The sequence below is a fragment of the Watersipora subatra genome, chromosome 1 (genome assembly GCF_963576615.1).
Source record: "Watersipora subatra chromosome 1, tzWatSuba1.1, whole genome shotgun sequence".
Classification (NCBI taxonomy): Eukaryota; Metazoa; Bryozoa; class Gymnolaemata; order Cheilostomatida; family Watersiporidae; genus Watersipora; species Watersipora subatra.
This window is the reverse complement of record NC_088708.1, coordinates 62,805,440-62,830,026: the sequence shown is the minus strand read 5'-3', so window position 1 is coordinate 62,830,026 and position 24,587 is coordinate 62,805,440. Positions and strand designations below refer to the sequence as shown.

Here is a 24,587-nt window from a genome sequence, read left to right as displayed (position 1 = left end):
TTAAACTTCATATCATGAGACAATATTTATTTGAAGTTCAAATGAGTTAAGAGAAAAAGAAAACAACTTTAAAGGTTTTCAAACTTTTTTAAACAGCTACATCTTTTAAACTTCATACCATGAAAAAAGAATTTTTTGAATTAAATTAGGATAAAAAATAAAAGTGTAAATGTGTTTAAATGTATATGTGATATAATTATCAAGTAAAGGCTAGATATAGTCTGTTTTTTATGGTTACAATGAATAATTACTTGGTATACGTATATAAGATTTAAGTTCGTTTCAGTGTTGGCATCATAAGGTGCAAATATTGTATCGACATACAGAGTGGTATGCACTATATAGATATAGCTTGCATATTTATCAATGGTGCCAAAGTAATCAAAAAGTTTTTGCACAGAAATATGATTTGTATTTAATATATATAACAAAATTAGCCATTGTAACTTTCAAACTAAACTTCATGAGAAAAGTGGTTTGTGTAGTTGAAATGATTTAGGAGAAAATAAAAACAACTGTAAAGGTTTCAAACTACACTACGTCAAAAAACTGTAACTTTCAAACTTCATATCATGAGGAAAATGTTTTGTGTAACCCAAATAAATCAAAAACCAAAATAAAACACCTATAAAAGTGCTTGAATGTAAATGGGAAATGATTAGCAAGTAAGAGCTAAATTAAGTCTGTTTGCTATGGTACGATAAAAAATGCTTTAGTAATGATATGGTTAATACGAGCTGAGGAAACAAAATAAAATATAGAATATATTGAATTAATAATAACAGTTGGTGCTTAGAAGTGTGTGTGTATAAAAATGTTATTATGAAATTGATTCGGTAATGATACAATTTTCACGAACTGAAATAAAAATCCTGAATACGTTGAGTTAATAATAACAATTTGAGCATAGAAATGAGGTATGTTTAAAAAAGGTTACTGTTACAAAGATACTGGCACCTCTCGATACTGGTACAAATGTAAAAATGAGATATCAAACTGTCTTTGTCTGGTATTCTGTCTGACTAAACTGAAAGAATGTAGAGGTTATTTCTATGCGAGATAATACAATTGCTCACCTGAAAACTGTTAGCCGTTACCAATTTAGCAATCAAACTTTACGAAAAACCGGAAATAGAAGTATACTGATGCAATTAAAATTGAAATGGCTCTCTTGAAAATTGCGATTTTAAAAAATAGGTAGAGGTAGCAGAAATTAGTTTTAAAAGTTGACTTGCAACAAAATTCAGATTACAGTTATTTGGTATCAATAGATTCACCATGTCTTACTATATTGTGTTGTAAGTGCCAAATATGTGGAAATGTGATTACAAGCTCTAAAAAGCTCAAAAACGATAAGATTGGAATCTCTTTATTTCGATGAGATAGCCACGAAATTTGGTTATCGTCTTGTCACGTATGTTCTCACGTGAATTGAAAGGCCAATAAAAAGCTCAATATAAAACTTATAGTATTACTAGTTTATGACAAACACTTCGGGTTTTACTGAAGACCCCGTATCAAATATAGATGCTCACTACTTTACAGTTTTGTTTTGGGCTAGTCTAATTGGCAAGTCGAAATCTGATCATGTGACCCAATACTTTGCCAATAATTTTTGCAGCACTTTTCGATTATCACAGGTGACCAACAGGCTCGTCATGATTGTCAGACAATGATATGTACTCCTTCGAGGTAAGGTTAAGAAGTTAAATGATTTTTTACGGTAAGTTATAAGATATCAGTGCTGAAAGTGACAGCATTACAATGACGATAAAACAGATGGGTAAAAACAATAGGCATGATTTTATTGAATGCATGAAGTATATTTGTGAAAATATTTTGACGAATAAGGTTGCATGAAAGTGTAAACAGAAACCATCTCTCACAAATGCGTCACATTTGAGCCTTTTTGGAAAGAGAATCCAAACTACGGCAGTCTCGCGTGGCTACAGGGAACTGTTCGTTTTTGAGCTTTCAAGAGCTTGTAATCACATTTCCACATATTTCGCACCTACAACGCAACAGAGTAAGACATGGTGAATCTTTTCATATCAAATAACTGTAATGTGAATTTTGTTGCAAGTCAACCTTTAAACTATTTCAAAAAATAGCAAATGCAAAGGGTAATATTAGTTAACAAGTAAAAGTGCGCATTTAGCGTCTGCATATGGTATGCGGTGTACAGTATAAGGTACGAGCGACCATTGCCTGTTAAGGACTGGATAGCTCAGTTGTTAAGCGTGTGGGTTGAAACTTACGGTAGCAATCTATGTGAGTTCAAATTCAGCACAAAACAAGCTTTTCATTTCAAGATTTATGATAGCTGTAACTAAAAAAACTGAAGTACACGCATACTTTGAGACTCATATTTGATTATGCATATATATTATATGTATGTATATGGAATAAAAACATAAAGTTTACGAAATATAATTATGACAAAAAATGATTTGTGCAGTACATTGGGGCACAGCGCAGGGTATCATACTATAATGAGGCCTAATGTACTGCTGTGCTGGTAATTGTAGTGTAGTGTTGTACAGTGTCCAGTTGTAAAAAACACCATAAGTGCATTAGTTTGTTATTTTAGTTTACAGTGGATAAATAGGATATAATAGTTGACCTTTTTTGAAATTAAATTAATTAAACAGAATAAAACAACTTTCATTGTTTGGAACAAATGTAGAAATAATATATTTTTATTTGATTTAGCATGTCAAAACAGAACTAGAAAAGTATTTACTAAACTACATGTCTGACTATACTTACTACAGTTCTTGCACAGCCTGCTTTGTGTATATTAAGATAAATATGGGTCACTCATATACGGGATGCTAAAACAGCTTGTCTTCTCTCCATTGCATCATAGAAAAAGTGTAGTGATTATATTTTAAAAGTCGAAAAACTCCTTGTCTCTAAAGTTAATTTTAGTTCTCTGTTTATACACAACTTTATACTACTTCTGCTTTAAACTGGCAGGGTAATGGCTGACTTACCAGATTCCTGAAAATTTTCTGCAATCAGCAAGCTGGTGAGAACTGTCTATTTAGGCAGTTATCTACAATGTCAGTTGCAGCAAAACACCTACTGATTCAACCGGTTCAGTGCTACTTCCTGTACATGTATATTTTCCAAATGGAGATACTGAGTAGATTTATTTAGAGTACAAATTTTGTTGAAATGTTTCACTAATGTTACACTTATTTTTATCCAGGTAATCTGGCTCATTAGTAATCCGTGGCTACATGTATGTGTATCTAGTTTTTATTTTTACAATGATTGACGCTTTTATTTTTGTGTTTCGACTTTTTAATAATTTCTGTACTCCAATCAAACAATCATCAACTATAAAATTGAAGGAGTGATGAAGCTGTTTATGCAAAAAATTATCCTCCGGGTTTTTCATTTTGCAGCAATGTATATTTACCGCATATGTTACATTATAAAAATTCCACACTGGAAATAGCTAAATTTTTATTCAAAATGTGTCAATTTAAGTGCAATAATCTTTAAATTAAAATTATACTGTTCCGGGACTTTTTGAGTTGCTATATTGCATCAAACTGTTATAGAACATAATTTTAGGCAACCTGCTACCTAATGCAAATTACTAGTAACTATTAGATATTAGGTATATTTAAACTGGGATTTACTGTAGAATATCCATTCTATTAATGGCTCCATTTATAGGACCACAAATAGCTCCTACTGAGGTATCTATTCAAGCAGACAACTCCTCTTGTGTTACATTCCGCTGGAAGCCACCACAATGGCCAAATGGAGTAATCACAGGCTATCAGGTAGATTCACATTATACAAAACTGCCATAGATAGTGAATACTGTTCATCTATTATGCTGTTAATAAACCTTTTGTCAGTTGCTCTGAAACAACTTTTGCTGTATCAGTTCTTCTACGTACCATAGGTTATAGATGTTAGTGATGTGATAAATGCTGAATTCAAAAATCGTGATTCGTATTTCAAAATATAGAAACAAGATTAGATTACATTTGCAAAACTCAATTTTAAAGCAAAGCTATGCTGCACACATACCCTAGGACACTTATATTTTGCTAGTATTTAGTTTCGAGAGTAGCATACAGAGTAAAATTTCATTGTACCTTAATTTCGCAGCTTTGATCATTGCGAAAATATAGTGATGTAAAAACAAGTGCAGTGGAACAAACATAATTAGATTCCTGCAGGTTCAGTTCACCGCAGGCCAGTATTCACTGGTTGCAATTTGGGGCGGCTAATGTTAGGCGACTAGTTATGAACACCTGGGGGTGTTGAGGGGGGCGGTGTAAGCCCCAACAGGTTTTGCTTATGTAGGGCCTCATCCGAGCCTCTCCTGTGAAGTTTTAAAAGATTTTATCGGAAAGTATCAACATTTTTCGATTTTTTGATAATTTTTTTGTTTTAGGTGATGTGACTGATGAAACGTTTTTAAATTAAAATAGGCAAAACTTGACCGCCATTAAAACGCTCTGAAAAAATAGATCTTTTTCTTTTGAGCGTTTTAGCAAAGATCAATTTTGCCGATTTTATTTAAAGTTCATACGGAAGTTTCCACGCTTTCGATGGGACATGGCCAAGCGGATGTTTGGTAAAACTTGATATTATGCAAACATTTTCAATGTCTTTAACAAGAACGTTTTGCCACTGATGATGATAATAATGATGCCTAAGAACTACTAAAAGTTGATGTTTGTCTCTATGGCTTCAAATAAAGTGATATTCTACAGCGATAAAAACCATCTCCATAGCCATTGGGCAAATAACTTTTTGAATAAAGGATGTTGAGGTCGAGTTATCTGAAGCAATTTATCATTGCGTGGGAACGGACCAAACACATTTGTTCGAATTAACCTTGTGTTTGAGATGAAATCTATCATATACATTTAATCCGAAGGCAAATTATCCAAGTTTGACTGTACTTAGCCGCGGAAAGTTCCTAAAAAGTTGGGATGACTCAGCCGGGCAACCGCCTTAGGGAATACAGGCCTGGTTCACCTATACGGAAAAAATTTCAATTTGGGATTAGTTTGTAAATGTAAACCACAGGTAGAATGGTGTGGGCGAGGTCGATAATGAAATTTGATCGCTTGCTGCCATTTTCTTTTTGCACTATCAATGAAAAAAGCTGTTTGATTTTGCATTTTCGCTCGCTCGTTATGATAGCTTAGTTTCCAACATGAAACTTTCGCGAGGGGATGACTCCGCGAAAACGCGAAAGTTAGATGAGGCGAATACATAAGCGTCTTAGGGCAGTTTAGTTTTATAGCAGCTGACTGTCAATCAAACTATTAAATTACGAGTGACCAATCTTATAGATTCCTCTGACTCAGCAATACATAAATTTAAGCTTTATTTCAGTATATACCCAATTCCATGTTGGAACAAAAACTGTTATAAAAGTGTATCAAAAGAATCGATCAAAAATTTAATGTAGATGTGCAACCAGCAATACCCTAAAAGTCAAACAACATGTTCTTCAAAATATTCCAATTTAGACAGTTGAGGAGATACATAGATTGCTGCATGACTGTCATGGTATACTCTGTTTTATTAGCCTAAATTAATAGTTGTGCACAATCAGCCAAAATAACTTTAGTTGGTTTTTATGAAAAATCTACCGTTGGTTAAAGTTGTCAGTTTTATAAACACTTCATCAATTGCTGTAGAATTGCCATTGTCACTTTGTTTTAAACAAAAAAGAGCAAAATCAAAAACACCAAGCTGTAGTTTTATGTTACCGTCAATACCCATCAGTTACCCGCACGATTACCCTTTAGTAAGGCCTGTAGAAGCTGATCCACTTGCTCATTAGTTTGAGATTAACTATTTGTTGGTTAGAGTGGATAAATTTCAACTAAAAAACTCTTGTATAATATTCATTTTCAATGCAAGTCTTTCAATACATTGATCACTTTGTTAGCTAAAACTTACAAGGCTTGATGGATACCACCTCCTAAAAAATTCAGATTCAGCCTCCTATTCAAAATTTTGTTGTCTGATATTAATTTTAGCTGTTTAATTCGCATGCGTAACTTTTACTGCACTTTGATATTACTTTTGTTTTTGGAATACAAGTTTTAGCCTAGGACTTTCCAATTCTTTAAAAAATTTAGTGGCTGTTTAATTGTTGTTCCCAAGAGTAGAAACTTATGGGCCATTAGCTGAAACTAGAGGTTTGAGCAGCCTAAATAGGTTAATCAGGTTTCAGTATTAGGTTTCTTTGGTAATGTGAAATCCAATGTTGAGGTTCTGCTAATCTTTTTATTAAATCATGGACTGAGTTGATAGTTTTGTAGTTTACACACATATGATTTGAGTCACTGGTTTCTTTGCTAATTTCACAGGAAAAACAAAAAGATGAAAAAATCACATAATTCCAATTTTTACCATAAAGCTAAACTGCTAGTTGGCTATGTGTACAGTGCCCTTTCGAGTTACAGTCTCCCTGTCATAAGACATTTTTGCTTTGCAAAGTTTTTTAACTCTCCCATATGAAGCCTATCTCACTGTAAAAATTCAACAAAAACTTTGCTTGAAAGCTAAATTTGGCTGTCGGTGCGCATATTACGCTGAAATAGGAAAGATACGTTTTTTTGTCAAAAAACATTGCAATGCCTAAAAGAGATATCACGACCAGATTTTCCTCTGTTCGAAATTCTTTATGTGAAAGTGGTACATAATATATATTCTATAAAACCAGTAACAAACTTGGAGTTTATATCCTTTTGAACAGAAGGTCAAGGATTAGAAAAATTCCTTTAATCTGCTAGCAAAAATCCACTTTATTCCAAAAACATATCATTCAAAGTTTTTTGTCGATATGGGTTTAAAAAGGTTTTAATGAGGTCGGCTAAAAGTTATAGTGAAACAAAGCCAGAAACTGATAAGGGATAAAATTTGAGCGATGAAAAAGCTGATGTCCAGTAAAATAGTTCAAATTAAGTATTTCTACTGAAACTTAGCTTTAAGTGTGCGTTTAGTTAACTAAATTCATTTACATTAAACTAAAAGTTGATAATACTTGTATGCCCAAAAAGGTAAGAGCTGCCTACGGTATGCACGGTACATAGCATATGATAATATCACATTTTATTGCAAATTGTCACTGCTAAACACACAAAAAGTTACTGTAGGTAACTATAGTTACTAAAGTTGACATACTATTTTGTTCCTAATTTTAACATTTACAGTACTTGCATGTATATAAAATTTTGATGAATTTTATCAAGAGAGGTTTGTGTTGTATAGTTAGTATGGGTTTCTATAACCTTCTATACACCATTTGTGTTATATGATGTCGACCTAATATCGAATGTAAATTGCATGGCGAGGGAGCACTGTGAGTTATATTTACACTTTCAAGGTCTAAAATAACCAGGCTCGCAAGAGATCTTTTGGTCAGGCATGGATTCTCAGATCATCATTTAAAATAAGTTTATAGTCTCTGAGAACAGTAATGACTACACTCATTTGATTCTCTACTAGTGAATCATTTTTACATGCAGTATGCAGAAATGAGAGCATTTCTGCATACTGCATCTGCATTTCTGCATATTTCTGCATAATATTCAGACATAGTTATATGCAAATGTTGGTTTTTGCTTCAATTAATATCTGTTATCTAAGGCTATCAAATATTTGTGCATTCATTTAGTTTTAGCAAACTAAAAATACTTGCATTTAGCCAGCCTTCACTTCACTTTCTTACATATTCAGTATTATTTAGCCTACTACAGAATTTTTGTGAATTTTGAATCTGCCGTTGACTTTACCACAGCAGCTGTTTTTTAGAGATTGTTTAAGTTTTCTCTTGTTATATATTTGAGGCCATTGAAAACATAATGTGAGTACAGTATCATATGTGACAAACATTTACGCTTTGCTTTTTTTATAAGTCTTGTGTTTACTAGATTGGTTGGATCTTCACTGCGCTTTGGGAAAAAAATTGATGATTCACACAACCTTTTCAAATTTTTGCATGAATTACCATTTTTTCTGACAAAAAATACTAGTTTGTTTCAGAATAATATTGCAATTAATAGTTTGATTCTAATTTTTTATTTTGATAATTTTATTCCAAATCCAATCTCATAGTTAAAAAAACGTTTATCTTTTTTTTGCTGCTAGTATAAACAAAGCATAGAGAGTGTTACACCATGGACCAGCATTGGAGATATAAGAAGTATACAGATCTGTCAATACATACGCTATGAGAGAGTCCAGTGTCAGGTTAGAGCTCAGAATAATGAAGGGAGTAGTAATACAGCAACTACAGAGGAGATAAGGACTTTCTGTGCAGGTAAATTGAATGTTTGACTGTTTTTTATCATTTAGCAAGGCATATATTAGCCAGTGTAGTAGTTGATTTTTAATGACCACTTTTTTATTTTACAGCTGCTCTTAATTAGATGTAAAGGAAGAATCAACTAAACCAGACTTTCCAATATGCTCATTTTCACAAAAACAAAAAAGTACACCAAATTTTTTGCAAAATTTTCTAATGAGTTAACAATGTCAGTCAAGTTTCTGATTTCTTTTTGGCACAAAATATACAACATTGCCAACTAATGAACTGTTAATATGTTTATTTCAGCCTCATCAGCCCCTCGCAGCGTTTCCTTTGGGGAGCCAACGACAACTCAACAAGCTGGTAGAGAGAGACTGATGTATAATGTGAACTGGCAGGTGAGCTTTTTACCAGTACATATTTGTTAGGTAAATAGAGCTACTGCTATTATACAGAGGCCATGTCTTGCATATTTGTCATATTCTGCAGAAAAAAACTGATATCAAAAGGGCTTTGAAATTGTTTCATGTGAAGACCATAATAAACGACAATGGAAACTTTGTAGAAACCACTGAAGGAGAACTGTGAAAGCATATCATTCTACAATACCAGATATCCAGCTTAAGATTCTATTGTAACACCCAGATCAGTTACCAGCAGAGATGTCTATGCAGATGGTAACATAGCATTAGAGTTTCATGTAACAGCTGTGAATAATGATGACTTGGAGTCAGCTGCTGCTGTCATTTCAATTACTACTCCTGAAATACGTGAGTTACTTGTGTTACTCTTGTGTTACTTGAGTTGATATACTAACCAGATTGGATGTAACTAAATAGTTGTCTACACAATATGATAGGGTTATTGATTTTTTGTACAAGTAATATGATGACCAGTTTCAATCATAAAATTTTTATTTTAATTCATAGCGCAAGCGCCATATTTTAACTGGACCAATAATTTTAAATCGACTCGTTCTAATGCATGTAAAAATTTAGATATTAGGAGTTTAAAATCACAAAAAATTAAATATTTAGTAAAGTTACTAAAGTTTAAAGATTTTTTTGGATACAATAATTACGTTAAATATTACACTGGTCTGTCTTCTGAACTCGAAAAGCTCAATCATTCAAAGGTGACTATATATTTTGATAGCCTCTTTGGCTGTTATTCTTTCTTGTTGCATAAAAATCTATTTTAATGTGGTGGTATTTTTAGCTGTGACGGAGTATTTCTGTAAATTGATGCTATAAAGTTAGAGCTTAAAAATTTAATAAATTAATTCAATATTGTAGTTTCTCAAGTCTTTACTCCATTAGTTTGAAAGATTGTAGTTATGTAAATTATATTTGGCCGCCAAGTTGGTCAACTGGTATTCTGAAGAGAGTTGAAATTGTTCTTGTTCTTGAAATAAAGAGTGCTCCAGTGACATCACATCTTGATCTGTTCACCAGTGCTGTAACGAGAGCTAATTGTCAGCAAACTTTAACTAGTTATTTAATAACTACTAAAGACCAGTGTGCTATTTGTACATGGAATTGTTTTGGCAACAAATTGAGTAGTGATTAGGCAGTGTGTTACAATTTTAATCTCGTAACAGTTTTTTAACAGTCTTTTCAAAATATTTTTAAAAAAATTTCTGCTATAAAAAGTTGACTTGCTTAAAAATTTTTACCAGCAAATATTATGATTGCTTGTCAATAAATTTAACCACAATTCAATTGCGCATTTTGGTCTTTTTCTTGACATTAAATCAGATAGACTGGGGGTCCTACCACACAAAGCTGTCGTCAGAATAGTCACTTTTAAAATCACTGTCGTCACTTTTAAAATCACTGTCGTCACTTTTAAAATCACTGTCACCTTTTTCAAACTGGTTTACCAAAACAACCTCTTTCTTCACATTCGTTATTTTAATACAAATATATATACCGGTGGCACTGGGTTGCGTTAAAAATCTGAAACTCACTAGGTTTGAACTTTTGCTAACCAAAAGCATGGCTCAACCAGCGATCTTTACAAATATATTAGTGATGTTTGGGAGCGTTGCTGATTACTCCGCAAAGAGTGACAGCCGTCTTAGGTTTTTAGAGCTATATTTCTTGTACTGAAAATAGACCGAGATTGCCTTTAATAATCACTGTCAGTCACTGACTTGGAAACGGATTTGCTGTCAAAGTCGTGGCATTTCATTGATTTAATTATTTGGCAGTCTATAAATGCTGGGCCAGATGCTTCAAACCAAAACTAGTGAAGTTTCGGTTGACCGTGGTGATTTATGAACAAATAATAAGTTAGTAACGGTACGGCAACACGTAACAAAATTTCCATTGGTTCTAACTAAAATCACAAAATGATTGAAACACACAGAATTATTCTGCTAGAATCGTGCTAGCGAGCACGATCTCAGCAGCTTTTGCAATTAGTATAGTCCAAGAGACGTATAATGACACACAATAGTAAAAGTATAAGTGCAAATCAACATAGTACACACGATGCAACTGCTTAGATTGCGTTATTGAATGTATTTATTGTTTGGACGCTATAGCTACAATTTGTTTATTTTTTAATTATATTTCCTTTTTAGCAGCGAAAGTTTTGTGGTAAAGAATGTCGACATCTCTAGCGCAAACAAGTCAGTTGCATCGTATTTACTATGATAACTTTCTGTAATAACTCTTTGTGTGTCGCATTATGTTTTCGGACTACATTTATCTTAAAATTTGCTAAAGTCGTGTTCGCTAACTAATAATAGCGCGACTTAGACAGTTACTTCGTGTGTTCTATGTTGAAATGCTTTCGTATTTTTATTGTGTGTCACGGTACATGTCTTGGACTATACTAATTGCTAAAGCTGCTAGAATCGTGCTCGCTAATAATTTGTTTAATCTGTTAAAAGCGTTTGTCGACGAACTCGGTGGGCATGCACAGCTCAAATAATAATTCTGTGAATTTTGACCGATTAATTCTGCGTTTTTCGTGATTTCGGCCAGAACTCCGAACTAACGAAAAATTTGTTACGTGCAGCCGTACCTTTAGTAATCCTATTTACGCAATCCTTGTCACCTACATTGGTAAATGGTCGTCTCGTCTGTCACTTTTTAAATATCCCTGTCGTCGGGTCGTCAGAATCGTCACAAAACATGTGAGGACCCCTTAGACTGGTAGACATTACGGAGTATAAAGTTAGATTTTTGTCTATTCTACTATTTACACTAATGATCAATTAGCTAAAATGCTAAGGAGGTAAAATTCTAATATGCTAATGCATAAGACTAACTTTTATGATATACTTTTTGAGGTGTCTTTCATGCAAAATGCTGTAAAAGATCACACAAGTCTAACAAGGTTGGGCATATTTTTTATTCCTTTTCTTTTTTAGTTTATAAACTTTCTTGTATGTATTTTGTCAAAACCTGTTAGAACAGACAAAGTAATTTTTATAACCGCTTTTTTTATAAACTCTATTTAGTTAACTTTCAACTTTTATGTTGCAATTTATGCTGAAGCTGCATCAATTATTTTGCCAAACTACTTCAAGGATGATAGTTTTTTAAATATTCGATAAATGAAAAAAATTATCTCGAAAAGCTTTGCCGGTGGTTGACTTAAAATCTTTTCTTCTAAAAAGCAATGCTAAATAAAATATTATTGTTGATTTGACATAATTTTGGTTAGTTTAAATGGTTTTTGTAAGCAGCAACGTTTTTGGTAGTGCAAGCTGCCAATTTTTGTCATAATTTCTATTTTACTTTAAAATCTAGCAAAATGGAGGAGTCATGAGAAGCCAACTAATTATTCATTGTCAAAGGCTTAAATTTATTGATTAAAAAAAGCAAGGATCTTTTTAGCGCAGCAGGTGATCTGTCATACGCCAGTATGTAAAATCAAGATATTTATATGCATATATTTTGTTATGAATGTGCAGCAAAATTAGTAATTAAACCTGAAGAAAGAGAATAAAAATGTGTACTAAAATATTTATATCGATAGTCAGTTGTCGGGAATCATGACATGGTTGATTCAGTATGCTGAAATGCTACATAAATTATGTTGTAGGTCCTCAGTTGTACCCAACATCTGTTAGTAGCATAGTCAACAACTCAACATGTATAACTCTCTCTTGGCAACCTCCTTCGTGGCCTAATGGACCAATCACAGGATATCAGGTTAGACCAAGTGGGCAATATTTCCAATTAGCATTAAAGATCAGATTATAGCTTAAGTGATCATGCATTTTATTACTTCAGCAGTTGTAGAGATATTAAAACATGAGCTAGGTGTGTTTGATATAAGTTTTTGTAGTTTCCATACTTAAAGGGGTTTGTGATCAACTAAATATGTTATGCTTGTATTCAAACTCAATTTTTTTAAGAATTGAATGTATGGTAGCTTGGGCTTAAACAAGGAGTGTGCCTAAAATTGAGATATCTTAGACAGTTATGACTTGTTGACTTGTGACATGCAGATGTATGTCAAATAAAGCAGCAATAGTGATAGTTTAAACTATTTGTTTGCAAGCAGTTCAATGTTTTTAAGCATTGATAACCAAATGCATGTATTGCATGTCTTGCGCTTACAATTGCAATCAAGGTTATCCATGATTTGTAAAATGCTGTGACTAGGGCAAAGTGTTGAGGGCGATTTTTTAGTGATAACCTTAAGCATATGAATAACTGCAGGACTGAATCAATGCTCATATTGAACCCTCTCAAATGCTAAATATTTTTGATTATAAATATATTTTTCTTGATCTTAGTCTTTATTATCTAATCAATAAGAGCCAGCTCCACTATATTCTACTAGTTATTTCATTTCTCCATAATCACAATACAGGTAATTCAGTCATGTTAGGAATCAATTAGGAAACGCTTTCATATTTAGCAGAGCAAATGCTACACAATCTATATTGATTTTAAGTAATGCTAACACATTGTGAAAATTCCTGTGGGAGATTTTGTTAATTAGCTCTCCTCTATCATTTTCAGTACAAGTGTGATGATGAGGATTCTTGGACAGACATACAAGATTCTGCAGATAAAAGAGAGTATCAACTCTGTCTATTCTCTCCGTATCAAGTAGTAGAATGTGAACTAAGAGCAGTGAACAGTGCTGGAAATAGTAACTCAGCTACTGCTCCTGCAGTCACTACTGACTGTGGCGGTGAGTTACTTGTGTGGTGTTTATCATGTCTTTAAAACCTTACTGGTAGTTTAAATGAAAGATACAAGTACAATGAACCAACACACATGTACGAGAGATAAAAAGCTTACATTAATCATTCAAAATATTTAAAAAAGAAATTTTAATTTAATATCAAGCTCCTCAGCTGTTGCTTAAAAGTACATTAATATGTTTATATATATATATATATATATATATATATATATATATATATATATATATATATATATATATATATATATATATATATATATATATATACATGTATATATATGTGTATACATGTATATATACAATATAAAATGTTTAGGTACAACAAGGAAGCAACACAATTGACACCTTCAAACATTTGATTATCAGATTAAAGATTTTCAGCTAGCTTTTAGACATTTTCTCAGCAAAACCGTGAATTCATCACACCTCATAGTTTCACTCTGTTCTTCAAAGTTTTTACTAGTTGAAATAGAGGTGTGAATATGTAAAAATTTAACGCAGTGGCTTCCTTTCTATTCTATCATAACAAATACAATAGCACATTCAACAAAAGGGGTTAAGATATACTACTATTACATGATTTGCACTGGTAGGATATAGAATGTTGTCATTCTTTATAACATTTTGTACTTTTGCTTGCCATTAGGGCTAATTTCTTATTTATCAAACATGCCATCAGAAGAATAAATGAGTTGGACATAAAATGACTAATCAATTATCAGAATTAGGGTGGTGTTCCCTCATACCATCACTAAAAAGGTTTAGCGTCTTTATGTTTCAGCACATGTCATCAGCACAGCTTACAGTTTCTTAATTTAACTTCTGACCAACTCAATTTATTATTTCTTTCTAACATATTTTATTTTAAAGATGAAAAGAAGCATTTTCCTTCTACAAACATAACTGGGTTAATGAGTGGCAAAACCTTTGTTGAACTTAATGTAACTTACATGTACTCTGTTATATCACGCAGTTCCTACGCTACCTCCAAACCTATTGAAGTACATCACAGAGACAAGTTACAAGCCAGAAGACTCTGAATATCACAGAAGAAGAGTTATAATGCACATTCCCAAAAAGGTGATCAGATATAGTAAAACATTGTGTTTGAACCTAGTGATTTGCCCATAAATGCAACATGTTTGACATCCAAACATTGTTTGAAGCGTTTTATTTTAAGTTTTGTGTCATTTTGCTTGCATGTCTTTTTTAATCTCATATGAATGATGAGGTTTTGCTACTTCAACTAAAGATTCTACAAACGTATTCAGCTTTATTACTATACAAACTTTCAAAATAAAGCACTAGTAATAAAATACATTTAAATGCAGTATGTATTTAATGCTACCACACTGCATACCCCCCTCTTACAGGATATCCTAGCTAACTGCAAGGAAATCCCACTCAGACAGTATAAACTGAATGGATCGGTTGATTACACATTAAACAATCAGCCTATAGATGACTTGAATGCTGTTACCAACTATACTGTTGTGTATAGTGCTGGAAATGATGAAGGATTCATTATTACTGGAACTGTTGTTGTAACCACTGGAGAACTTGGTTCGTTTCTTATGAAACAATTCTTTACTAATTTATCCAGATAATTTTTATAGTCAACTCATGATTATGACTCATTCAGATAGACTTATACTTACCATGTCTTTTATCGAGTTTTTTTGTACCATATATGCTCAAAGAGTTTATGTGCAAATATATCTTGTGGGGGTTATTTTTTTCAGAGCCAGGACCGGTTGGAGTTTTGATGAAGCCATTTAACTTGAGCTGCATCAGCTTGTCATGGACTGAACCTCAGCCACCAAATGGAATTATTACTGGATACCAGGTAACTAGTAATGGTGGATTGCAGTGTATTGCATAGTGTTGATGTGCTTTCAGAAAAACTCAAGTTATTAAAGTGTTCAAGTAATGCTAGCTTACGCTATAACATGGTCATTGTTTTAGGGCTGCCTGTTGATCTATTACACCAGTTGCAAATAGTTACACTGAGTTGCTGTATTTTATACAAACACTAAATGCATGCTAGAACTGTTATTGCTGCTTCTCATGAAACCACACATATTTTGCAGGCTATATTATTTAAGTGTACTTTGGTGTTTTAGTACAAAAATGATAATTTGCAACCTACTTTATTCCTTCAATCCTTTCATTTCGTTTGCAAAGTGTTTTTGTGAGGCATTAACTCAAAAAATTGAATGGGATATAAAGTTGTTCTCCAAGTCACACTAGATGTGGGTTAAATTTTTAGAATTTTAATGGATGTTAAAAATAAGAGGTTTATGAGGCCAGAAACTGCTCTCGGTTCGCAGATACTCAGTATTATTCCTGATGCTAATAAAATTGTCTTTTAATATACTCCATAATTGTTTTGGTGTCATTTAGTGATGCCAACGTTGAAAAATTCTCTACTTGGATTCTGTAAACAATTTACAGTTTATGTTTCTATGTGTACTCGAGCCTGCTTGTTTTTCATAGCAAATTTTAGTTTGTCTTATCAGTTGTTAGAGAACGACAACAATTATAGTCCAGATAATAGTCCTTTAGAATACCTGGCTATTTATAGAGAAACTGTAGGAATTTAGAGCAGTCATAATGGTTTCACTCATTGCCAATTTTCAATTACTTTTATTTTCAATTTTGTGTTACTCTGCTGGAGATTTTTGAGCCAAATCAAGACGGCGAATGTATTATTATTTTATATACATGTAAGTTGCGCATTAATGAAAAAGAATTATTTTGAGCATTTACATAAATACTGCCATGGTAGTTTATTTAGCATGGTTTAATTTTACCGAAAACTTTGCAAAATACAATTGTTTATGTTTACTGTTTAATCATGTATACATTTGCTTAAAAGAACATGCACAACCTCGGGTGAATTTTAGATATTAAGAAGCTATGCAAGCATTTATAGAATTTCAGCTAAGTACAAATTTTAGTTGCATTTTGTTGTGCTCGCTTCTCCCACAATGCTATGAGATAAACTCCCACTCAGGTTGATTATTTCATCGCATCTTGAGCTTTTTATGGTTTTCAGTACAGATGCAGAGCTCCTAATTCACCTTATCCAAGCTTTACAACAACCAGAAAAAGAGGAGATCTTGTTCTATGTAATTATCAGTCAGGAGAGTTAGTAACTTGTAAAGTAAGAGCTTCTACAGCTATAAGATATGGACCAGCATCTATGAATGAGACTACAGTGTCCTGCGGAGGTAACTGAGGGTGGATTATAATTTTAGACAAGATCAATTTATCAATGTTGATGGTTTCGAGAGTTTTTAGCTCAGAAATAAATCTCAGTATTATTCAATCTTTTTCTGTAGACCCTGGAGAAGCTGTTGTATTTGTGGACCAGACTGTAGTATACAGTGCGGAAATGCAGAGAGAACTTGTTAATGTTAACATCACTTGGATGGTATGTGGAAGATTGCAAATACGCATGATGGAAAGTTGGTAGTGCATAAACAGATGTTTCGTTGGTTTCTTGCATTTTCAATTCAAAACTAGCATTAGGATTGGTATTTACTAATTTTATTTTCTAGTTTTTGATAGCTTTTATGTTTTAGGCTGTCACCTCAAACTGCAGGAATATAGTTCACTACAGTGTATCTCTCTCATATCAAGAGAAGGTTGTTAAAGACATAACAGCTGAAGCAGATGGAAAAGCACTCAGTGTGGAGGGTCTCTACCCATTTACTAACTATACAGTTCAGATAACAGCCACTAATAATGAGGGATTGATGAGTCACTCCTTCTACACATTAATTACACAGGAATCTGGTGAGTGTGTTTAATAAATCAACAGAAAGTATTTGGAAAGTAGTTAGTTTGCTAAAATTGAACCATTCTTCGAACTGCTCTACTTGTGCCCAAAAATTTAAAACATTTTTTGCTCCTTTTGATGCAAATGTACATTTCTGTGTAAACTTTTCAACTTCATCCAGTTTTAAATATTTTAAACAGTTCAACTATTTAAATAAAAATCATATAGAGTCTACTTAGTTTTCAGGGATTTATAAAAATTGATAAAAATCTATTTTAATACATGTAAATGTAACAATTATTTGTTATGGTATTGGTAGATTTGACATTCACATATTACTAAAGATGCCAAATACAAGCGCCTCGTCCATTCTTATTAGTAGTTGTCGTCTGACTTGATGATCAATTAGTAACAATATAAAAGAGTTTAAAATCAATATGTTATTTATGAACTGACGTATTCAACAATGAAAATTGTGCAGATATTAGTTGAATACCCAGTGTTGTACAAGTAATGAAAATCTTTTTAGACAGAAACTTGATTTTTGTGATTTTTTCAAGCTGTACAACAAGACAAAAACTGAGATCAATGTATATATATATATATATATATATATATATATATATATATATATATATATATATAGTCAAACATGGATAACTCGAACTTCAATGGACCGAGCAAAAGTGTTCGAATTATCAGAGCGTTCAAGTTATCAGAGCACTGTCACAAGTCTATGTATTTACTTATTTATTAGTAGATACATGTACATATACAAACTGTAATATAAATCAAAAGCACAAATGGCTTGTTTCAAATTAAATGCTTCTAATGTAAAGTTTAAAACGTTTTTATCAAAAAGTATTGAGATTTTTCTATCACTTGAGATTGGTTTGTTGTTTGAGGTGATGTTATTGCCAGGAATTTTTTATATTGACATTGGCAAAACTTGATCGTTGTTGAAATGCTCAAAAGAAAAAACATCCTTTTCTTTTGAGCGTTTTACCCACGATCAGTTTTGCCGAATTTTCTTGAAGTTTATGCAAATATTACCTTACTTTACCTGAGATTCGTTAAGAGCAACACTCCGAGGCAGTTCAATTAAAAGTTTTGTGAGGTTTAACTGTACATTGTATATCACTCATGCTTTTGGAATGGATACTTATTGAATGTACACACGTATTCTGTGTTTAGGTCAAACGATGAATAGTTTTTTAGTTTTATACGTTTAATTACAACAATTTTTAAGACGTTTTAAACATTCAACATTCCGACGTTGATTCAACACAGAATCAACGTCGGAAAACTATTCATCGCGGGCTAGCCTAATCACGCACTCAAGGATTTTCGCCACGCACATACAAAACAAAAACAACATGCTGTTTTTGGTTTTGTATGTGCGTGGCGAAAATCCTTGCGCGCATGACCCGGCTAGTCCGTGCTATTCATCGTATAGCAGTATAAATCAAATTTCACCAAACCTTTAGAAAAGTCGTTGACAAAAATATTTTGCCGATTGCGGTAATAACGACGCTTATGAATTACGAAAAGATGAGGTTTACCTCTATGGCTTTGAATAAAGTGATTTTCTAAAGCGATAAAAACCGTTTCGGTAGCCGTTGGGAAAAAAAACAGTTCGAATTAACAGTGTGGAGTTCAAGTTATCTATAGCAATTTATCATTACGTGAGAACGGACCAAAGAAACCGTTCGAATTAACCATGTGTTCGAGCTATCCGTGGGCAAGTTATCCATGTTTGACTGTATATATATATTAAAGCATAGGCTAAAAGTCAGCATAAAGTGCTTGTTACTAAAGTAGAGCTTACTATAAGAAAAACTTCCCTTCCATATCGAAAAACTTACCAGACATTGTATACAAACGATTAAACGCACTCTCATCAAATGAACAACAATTTAACAGCACAGTGCAACCATACCAAAAAGCATTCCACAAGAGTGGATGCAACAGCAAACTACAATACGACATAAGGAGGAAAAAAACTAAAAATAGTGGCAGACCAAACAAAATCACGTGGTACAACCCCTCCACCCCATTCAGCCCAAATTTTGCAACCAATATTGGTCAAAGATTTTTCAGCATAGCTACGACATGCTTCCTAAAGAAACACCCACTCCAAGCAATGTTTAATAGACAAACCTTAAAACTGAGCTACTCAGTAATGCCAAACATAAAAACAATCATTGATGCGAGCAACCAAATCCTCACTAAAACTATTACAAAACAAAGAGAAGCCACTCAAAAAAGTTGCTACTGCAGACAGAGGAACAATGGATCTTTGGAAGGAAATTTCAGAGCTAAAATGTGATATACCAAGCAACAGTGAACAACTATGCAAACAACCACGTAGCAACCTATATTGGACTTTGCTCAACCAAATTTAAAACCAGATACATCAATCATAAAGCAACGTTTAACCACAAAAACAAACAGCACCACACAGAACTTAGCATGCACATTTGGAAGTTGAAAGACAGGTACTCAACATACAACATAACATGGAAAATATCAGCTTAAGCACAACCATATAAAACAGAACAAAATGATGCAAACTATGTTTACTAGAAAAATACTTCATAATATGCAAACCACACTTAAGCTGATTGAATAAAAGAAATGATTTGACTTCTCATTACAGACATATGCTAGGGTGTTTCTTCTCAGTTACACTTAGCACTAAATGACCTGATTAATACAACAAACCCATTTCTGAAATGTCGGCACATTCAATGCAGCTTTTCATTTTAGACCAACTGCGACTGATGGTTGCATCGCAGGAAACAAAATTGTAGCACGATTACTAAAAGTTCACTTTCTTCTTAATATGATTTTGAAATATATACATATACTATATATAGACATGTATATATCAATTAATTTTAGCATGCCATAACAAGCTCTCATATTGCTTGCATTATTTGGTTTATTTTGTTAAAAAATCATGTTTTAGAGTCTTTGAGCTTATCAAAAGGAAAATTCAACTTATGTGTGTGCAGCATAAAATAAACAACAAACATAAAAATATAGATGTATAATTAATCAAACCCGACCATTGCTAAGGTAAAAAATTTCTTTAGCTAGTTCCTTATATAGTTAGCAAATGACCAAAAGGCTTGCCATAGCAGCCAAAGATCTAATGCAGTTACATTTTTGTAGAGTAACCACCTTGTCGCGTAAGATCATAAGCTAACATGGCTAACTTCTCACCCCTGTAGCTTTTTAATTTCAATCAATTTTAAAGCTATCAGTTCTCTCATCTGTTATTTTATTTCATAACTGTGTCCACCCAATAACTGATGTTTTATTTTGATTCATAAACAAAGTTATTTAGTTTTAAAGACTTTAGGTATGTTAGTTTTATTTAAACTCCAATTGTAGCACCGACTGATCCACCTTCTCTTGTTCTTAATTTCTCATCCTTCTGCGTGGAATTATTCATTAGACCTCCAAGCTCACCAAATGGACTTATTATAGATTACACTGTAAGTATTTCCTGGACAAATAATAGAGTGTTACAGTTTTTGTACCGATTTCTTTTAAGATGGTTATTCTGTTGTTGAATTTAACCACATTTTAGAGGTTCAAAGTTGGCCAAAAGATAAAAAATCCCAAAGTATATTTTTTAAAAGCAATTGGTATTGTGAGAATATTAATTGAAGCAGTCTATTATAAATAGTGAAGTGCTAAAAATGTAAATGAAAATACTACTCATATTTTACTGTTGTTTAAGTACTTGAAAGTCACAATTATTTGCATTGAAAAATCCCGCATATTTTTCATATATTTCATAAATTATAACACATAATACAAAGCTCTGAGTTGAAAACTAACAAACTTTAAAATAAGTCCTTATTTGTTACCAAAACACTGCTAGGCAAATTTAACATCTAAATTGTAAATCTTTCCCAATTTAACATCTAGACCAAGCGTAAAAAATACCTCCAATCTATACAAAAAATTTATTGCTTTAACTATTTGTGAAAAGATATACTGAATACTTTGTTGTTAAATTTAGCAACAGTTAAAAGCTTCAAAGATGGTTAACCAATAAAGGTTTTTTTAAAACTATTTTAAAGTTAATTCATTTTTAGAGAATTTTAATTGAAAGTTTTATTATCAACACTGAACTGATAAAAAGTGCAAATGCAAATACTATGTATTTTTGATGACTGTTTACAGTATTTAAAAGACACAATTATCAGCTTAGAAATCCAATTTACTTTTCAGACGTTTTATAAATTGTAACACATAATACAAGACATTCAGTTAAAATCCAACACACTTTAAAACGAGCTCAAATCTAAGTACATCTCATGATATAACAATGTGTGACTAGATAAAGTGAACCAGCTGTTCTTTGTCCTAGCAGTTCTTAAAGTTGTCAGGGTTTATGTAGTAGCATAGTCATTTCTTATCCCTATTTAAAACAAACATTGTCGAAGCCATATTGACTAACTTAGTTATTTTTGGTAATGCTACAAAGTGTTTTAATATTGCATGAACACTTAGTAAGTAAATAGGATAAATATTAAACAATGAAATACAGCGCCTGTTGAGAAAAAAACTTTAATCGGTTTGATGAATAGAAATAAATTGTAATGATTGAGTGTCCTTGGTAATTTTATGATGAACACCTTTAAAAATAGTTACTATGTTTATTTAGATCTAGTTTTAAAATGATGAAGCATTAAATTGGGGCTGTTTTAAGTTTAGCTAAGCATAATGGCTAATTAAACAATACAATGCAATTATTATACACTTCTGAGTTATTGATTTTACGTTTGTACTATAATGTCAATAATCCAGAAAACATGATAATAACATAATAATATTTTTATTAGTGTAAGATTCTTCTATTCACCTACAATAAAACTGAATTTACTGTTTACCCTAGTATTTTTTTTAAACAGTACAGCTGTCAATACAGCCATCAGCCGCTATGGAGCTCTACTAACTTTACAGTAGACACATCAAAAATCACAAGAGGTTCATTTCCTGAACTGTGCGAATTTGAAGCTGCGTCAAAAGTTACTTGCAGCGTTTATGCATCAAACATAGCTGGAGATAGCCAAAGCTCTTATGACACAGGTTATACTCACCTTCAGCGTAAGTTGTCTGATAATTATATTGCAATAAATTCATTTTGTTATAACTTATACTCAAGCAATAGTTTTATTGGCTAAAATATTTCCAATAAGCATAATATAGCATAATCTTTTATACAGTTAAAGTGTTTTGAACGAATGTTACCACCTCAGCCTGATGTTGAGAGGGTTTTAACATATGTTCGCTAGATAAATAGTTGAGCTAGGAAAATGAGTCTGGTTTGCAGCGCAACCAGAAGTCTTTTTGCCATATAATTTTTAACTCTCTGGGTACCGCTATCCACATAGTAAAAGTTTGCTTACAAACATGAGCTTTAGTAGGTTTCACACAAGATGTTTTTGATTAGTCAAGAGTAAAGTTATTAGCTAATTGTACCTGATTTTAAACCAAAGGAAACGCTAATTTTGTATGCCTGAAGTCAATCAAAAATATGTATACAGTACATTGAACATTTAATTTCACTATTCTACTTAGTGTTCAACATTTTATTTTTTATCACAATCTCCTTAGCAATGACCAATCTTGACACCCATGTAGCTACAGTGTACAAGATCATTTGCTTAATTAGGGCAAATTTCTAATAGGTTTTGCAGAAATGACTAAAATATGTTTGACTTTAAGTAGCTAAATTTAGTAGATAATGTTAAAACAACGGAAAAATCTCTTTTAATTAACTCAGATTATACTTTACCATTTTACATTAATGATGTTTTGTTAGAACTCTAGAACTTTCTAGATTAGTAAGTTAAGAGTTTTTTTTTACTTATTACTGCTAAATATTATTATTTTGTGTTTTCAACTATACACTGCCATAGTACTAGTTTAATTAGGTTTTATTAATGAACTTCTTCTCTTTACTGATTTACAATGCAATTTGTCTCAATGTAGATCCTTTAAAATTAGTTTAAGCTTTTTTAATGCAGCTATTGAGTCTTGGAGTGTCAATCAAGATGATAAAAAGTTAGCAAGTCAACTAAGCCTCTGATATAAACAAATATTTTTAACTAGAAGCAATAACAAAGATAAAATAGCTCACTGCAACAACTAATGCTGTCAGTATATCAGGTTTGTAACAATTGTAGTTAAGAATACTTCAATCACCAGCACAGATCATGTGGTAGTGTTCTCTAAAGTTATGAAAGGCTTTTATCACACATCCATTATTCTGCAGCCTATTGATTTGATGAATGTAATCCGAAATCAAAGGTATGTAAGTTCCTGGCAAGTTTTCGTATTTTAAATGTTTTTATTAAGGCAAATAATATTAAACTCTTTGAATTTCACAACTTTAATAACAAATTTGATTGTTTCACTTTTAACATAACTCTAATGTGCTAAAATATATCTTGCTTTCAAGCAAAGAATATCAACTATATATTTCAGCAATTACCAGCTGATCATCGGAAATATTAAAGAACCAACCAGAAGCCGACAAAAGAGAAAAGCTGTATTTAAAAACAGCACATGTGACTCTGACAGTCTCTATGGCTATGAGAAAGCAGCTGAACGTGGTTTGCCCTGCTACATAACTGCAGAGATTCCAGGTTCATTGGTAACTGATGATGGGCTGATAGTGAATATTGGAGATGGACAAACATTGAATAACTATTATAATGCTCCACTTGAACCTGAGACTAACTACTCCCTTGTGGTTGGTCTCATTGTTTATTTTGAGGTAAGAAATACAAAACATAGTAGACTATAGCGGAATATATATGTATGAATATATAAACATATATATATATATGTGTATATATAAATAAAAGCGTAAGATTCAAGCAGATTGCTCGATGATAAAATCAGAGCAACTTTGCTCTGATTTGTAAGAGCGAGCTTGCTGTTACCAAGCATGAAACGACTAGTAATAAAGTGTTTTATCTAAAGTTATAGTCTCTTTTATTGATTTATATATGGATATATTGTATATATATGTATATGTAGAAAGTATTGCCGATATACAATGTATTATACTCTAGTTTTAAAATCACTTCATTGGCGATAGTTTCATTTCAAAAGTAGAAACTTTTTTTTCAAATCAGATCATACAACATTAGTAAAACAAAAACAAAAAGAAAACTACAAAAAAGAGAACAGATTGCCAGTGAAGCTATATATTCAATATTGTGATAATGGCTTGTACATAGTTTCTTACAGAATCATCCTCTATTTATCAAATCCTTTGAAAGTTTGCAT

The 24,587-nt window shown here is 32.3% G+C and overlaps 1 protein-coding gene across 1 annotated transcript in view; it reads left to right on the top strand.

Moving 5' to 3' along the window:
- Window positions 1-3,674: 3,674 nt before the first annotated feature.
- LOC137390147 (receptor-type tyrosine-protein phosphatase kappa-like) overlaps window positions 3,675-24,587 on the top strand; it is a 43,351-nt gene continuing 22,438 nt past the window's right edge. The window contains exons 1-17 of the mRNA XM_068076423.1: window positions 3,675-3,800; window positions 8,146-8,317; window positions 8,612-8,703; window positions 8,795-8,889; window positions 8,951-9,075; window positions 12,365-12,474; window positions 13,294-13,468; window positions 14,457-14,563; window positions 14,857-15,046; window positions 15,226-15,329; window positions 16,542-16,716; window positions 16,828-16,919; window positions 17,071-17,284; window positions 20,667-20,770; window positions 22,199-22,394; window positions 23,477-23,600; window positions 23,874-24,069. Of these exons, the coding sequence (XP_067932524.1) occupies window positions 3,675-3,800; window positions 8,146-8,317; window positions 8,612-8,703; window positions 8,795-8,889; window positions 8,951-9,075; window positions 12,365-12,474; window positions 13,294-13,468; window positions 14,457-14,563; window positions 14,857-15,046; window positions 15,226-15,329; window positions 16,542-16,716; window positions 16,828-16,919; window positions 17,071-17,284; window positions 20,667-20,770; window positions 22,199-22,394; window positions 23,477-23,600; window positions 23,874-24,069 (2,397 nt within the window). The remainder of the gene's footprint in view (window positions 3,801-8,145; window positions 8,318-8,611; window positions 8,704-8,794; window positions 8,890-8,950; window positions 9,076-12,364; window positions 12,475-13,293; window positions 13,469-14,456; window positions 14,564-14,856; window positions 15,047-15,225; window positions 15,330-16,541; window positions 16,717-16,827; window positions 16,920-17,070; window positions 17,285-20,666; window positions 20,771-22,198; window positions 22,395-23,476; window positions 23,601-23,873; window positions 24,070-24,587) is intronic.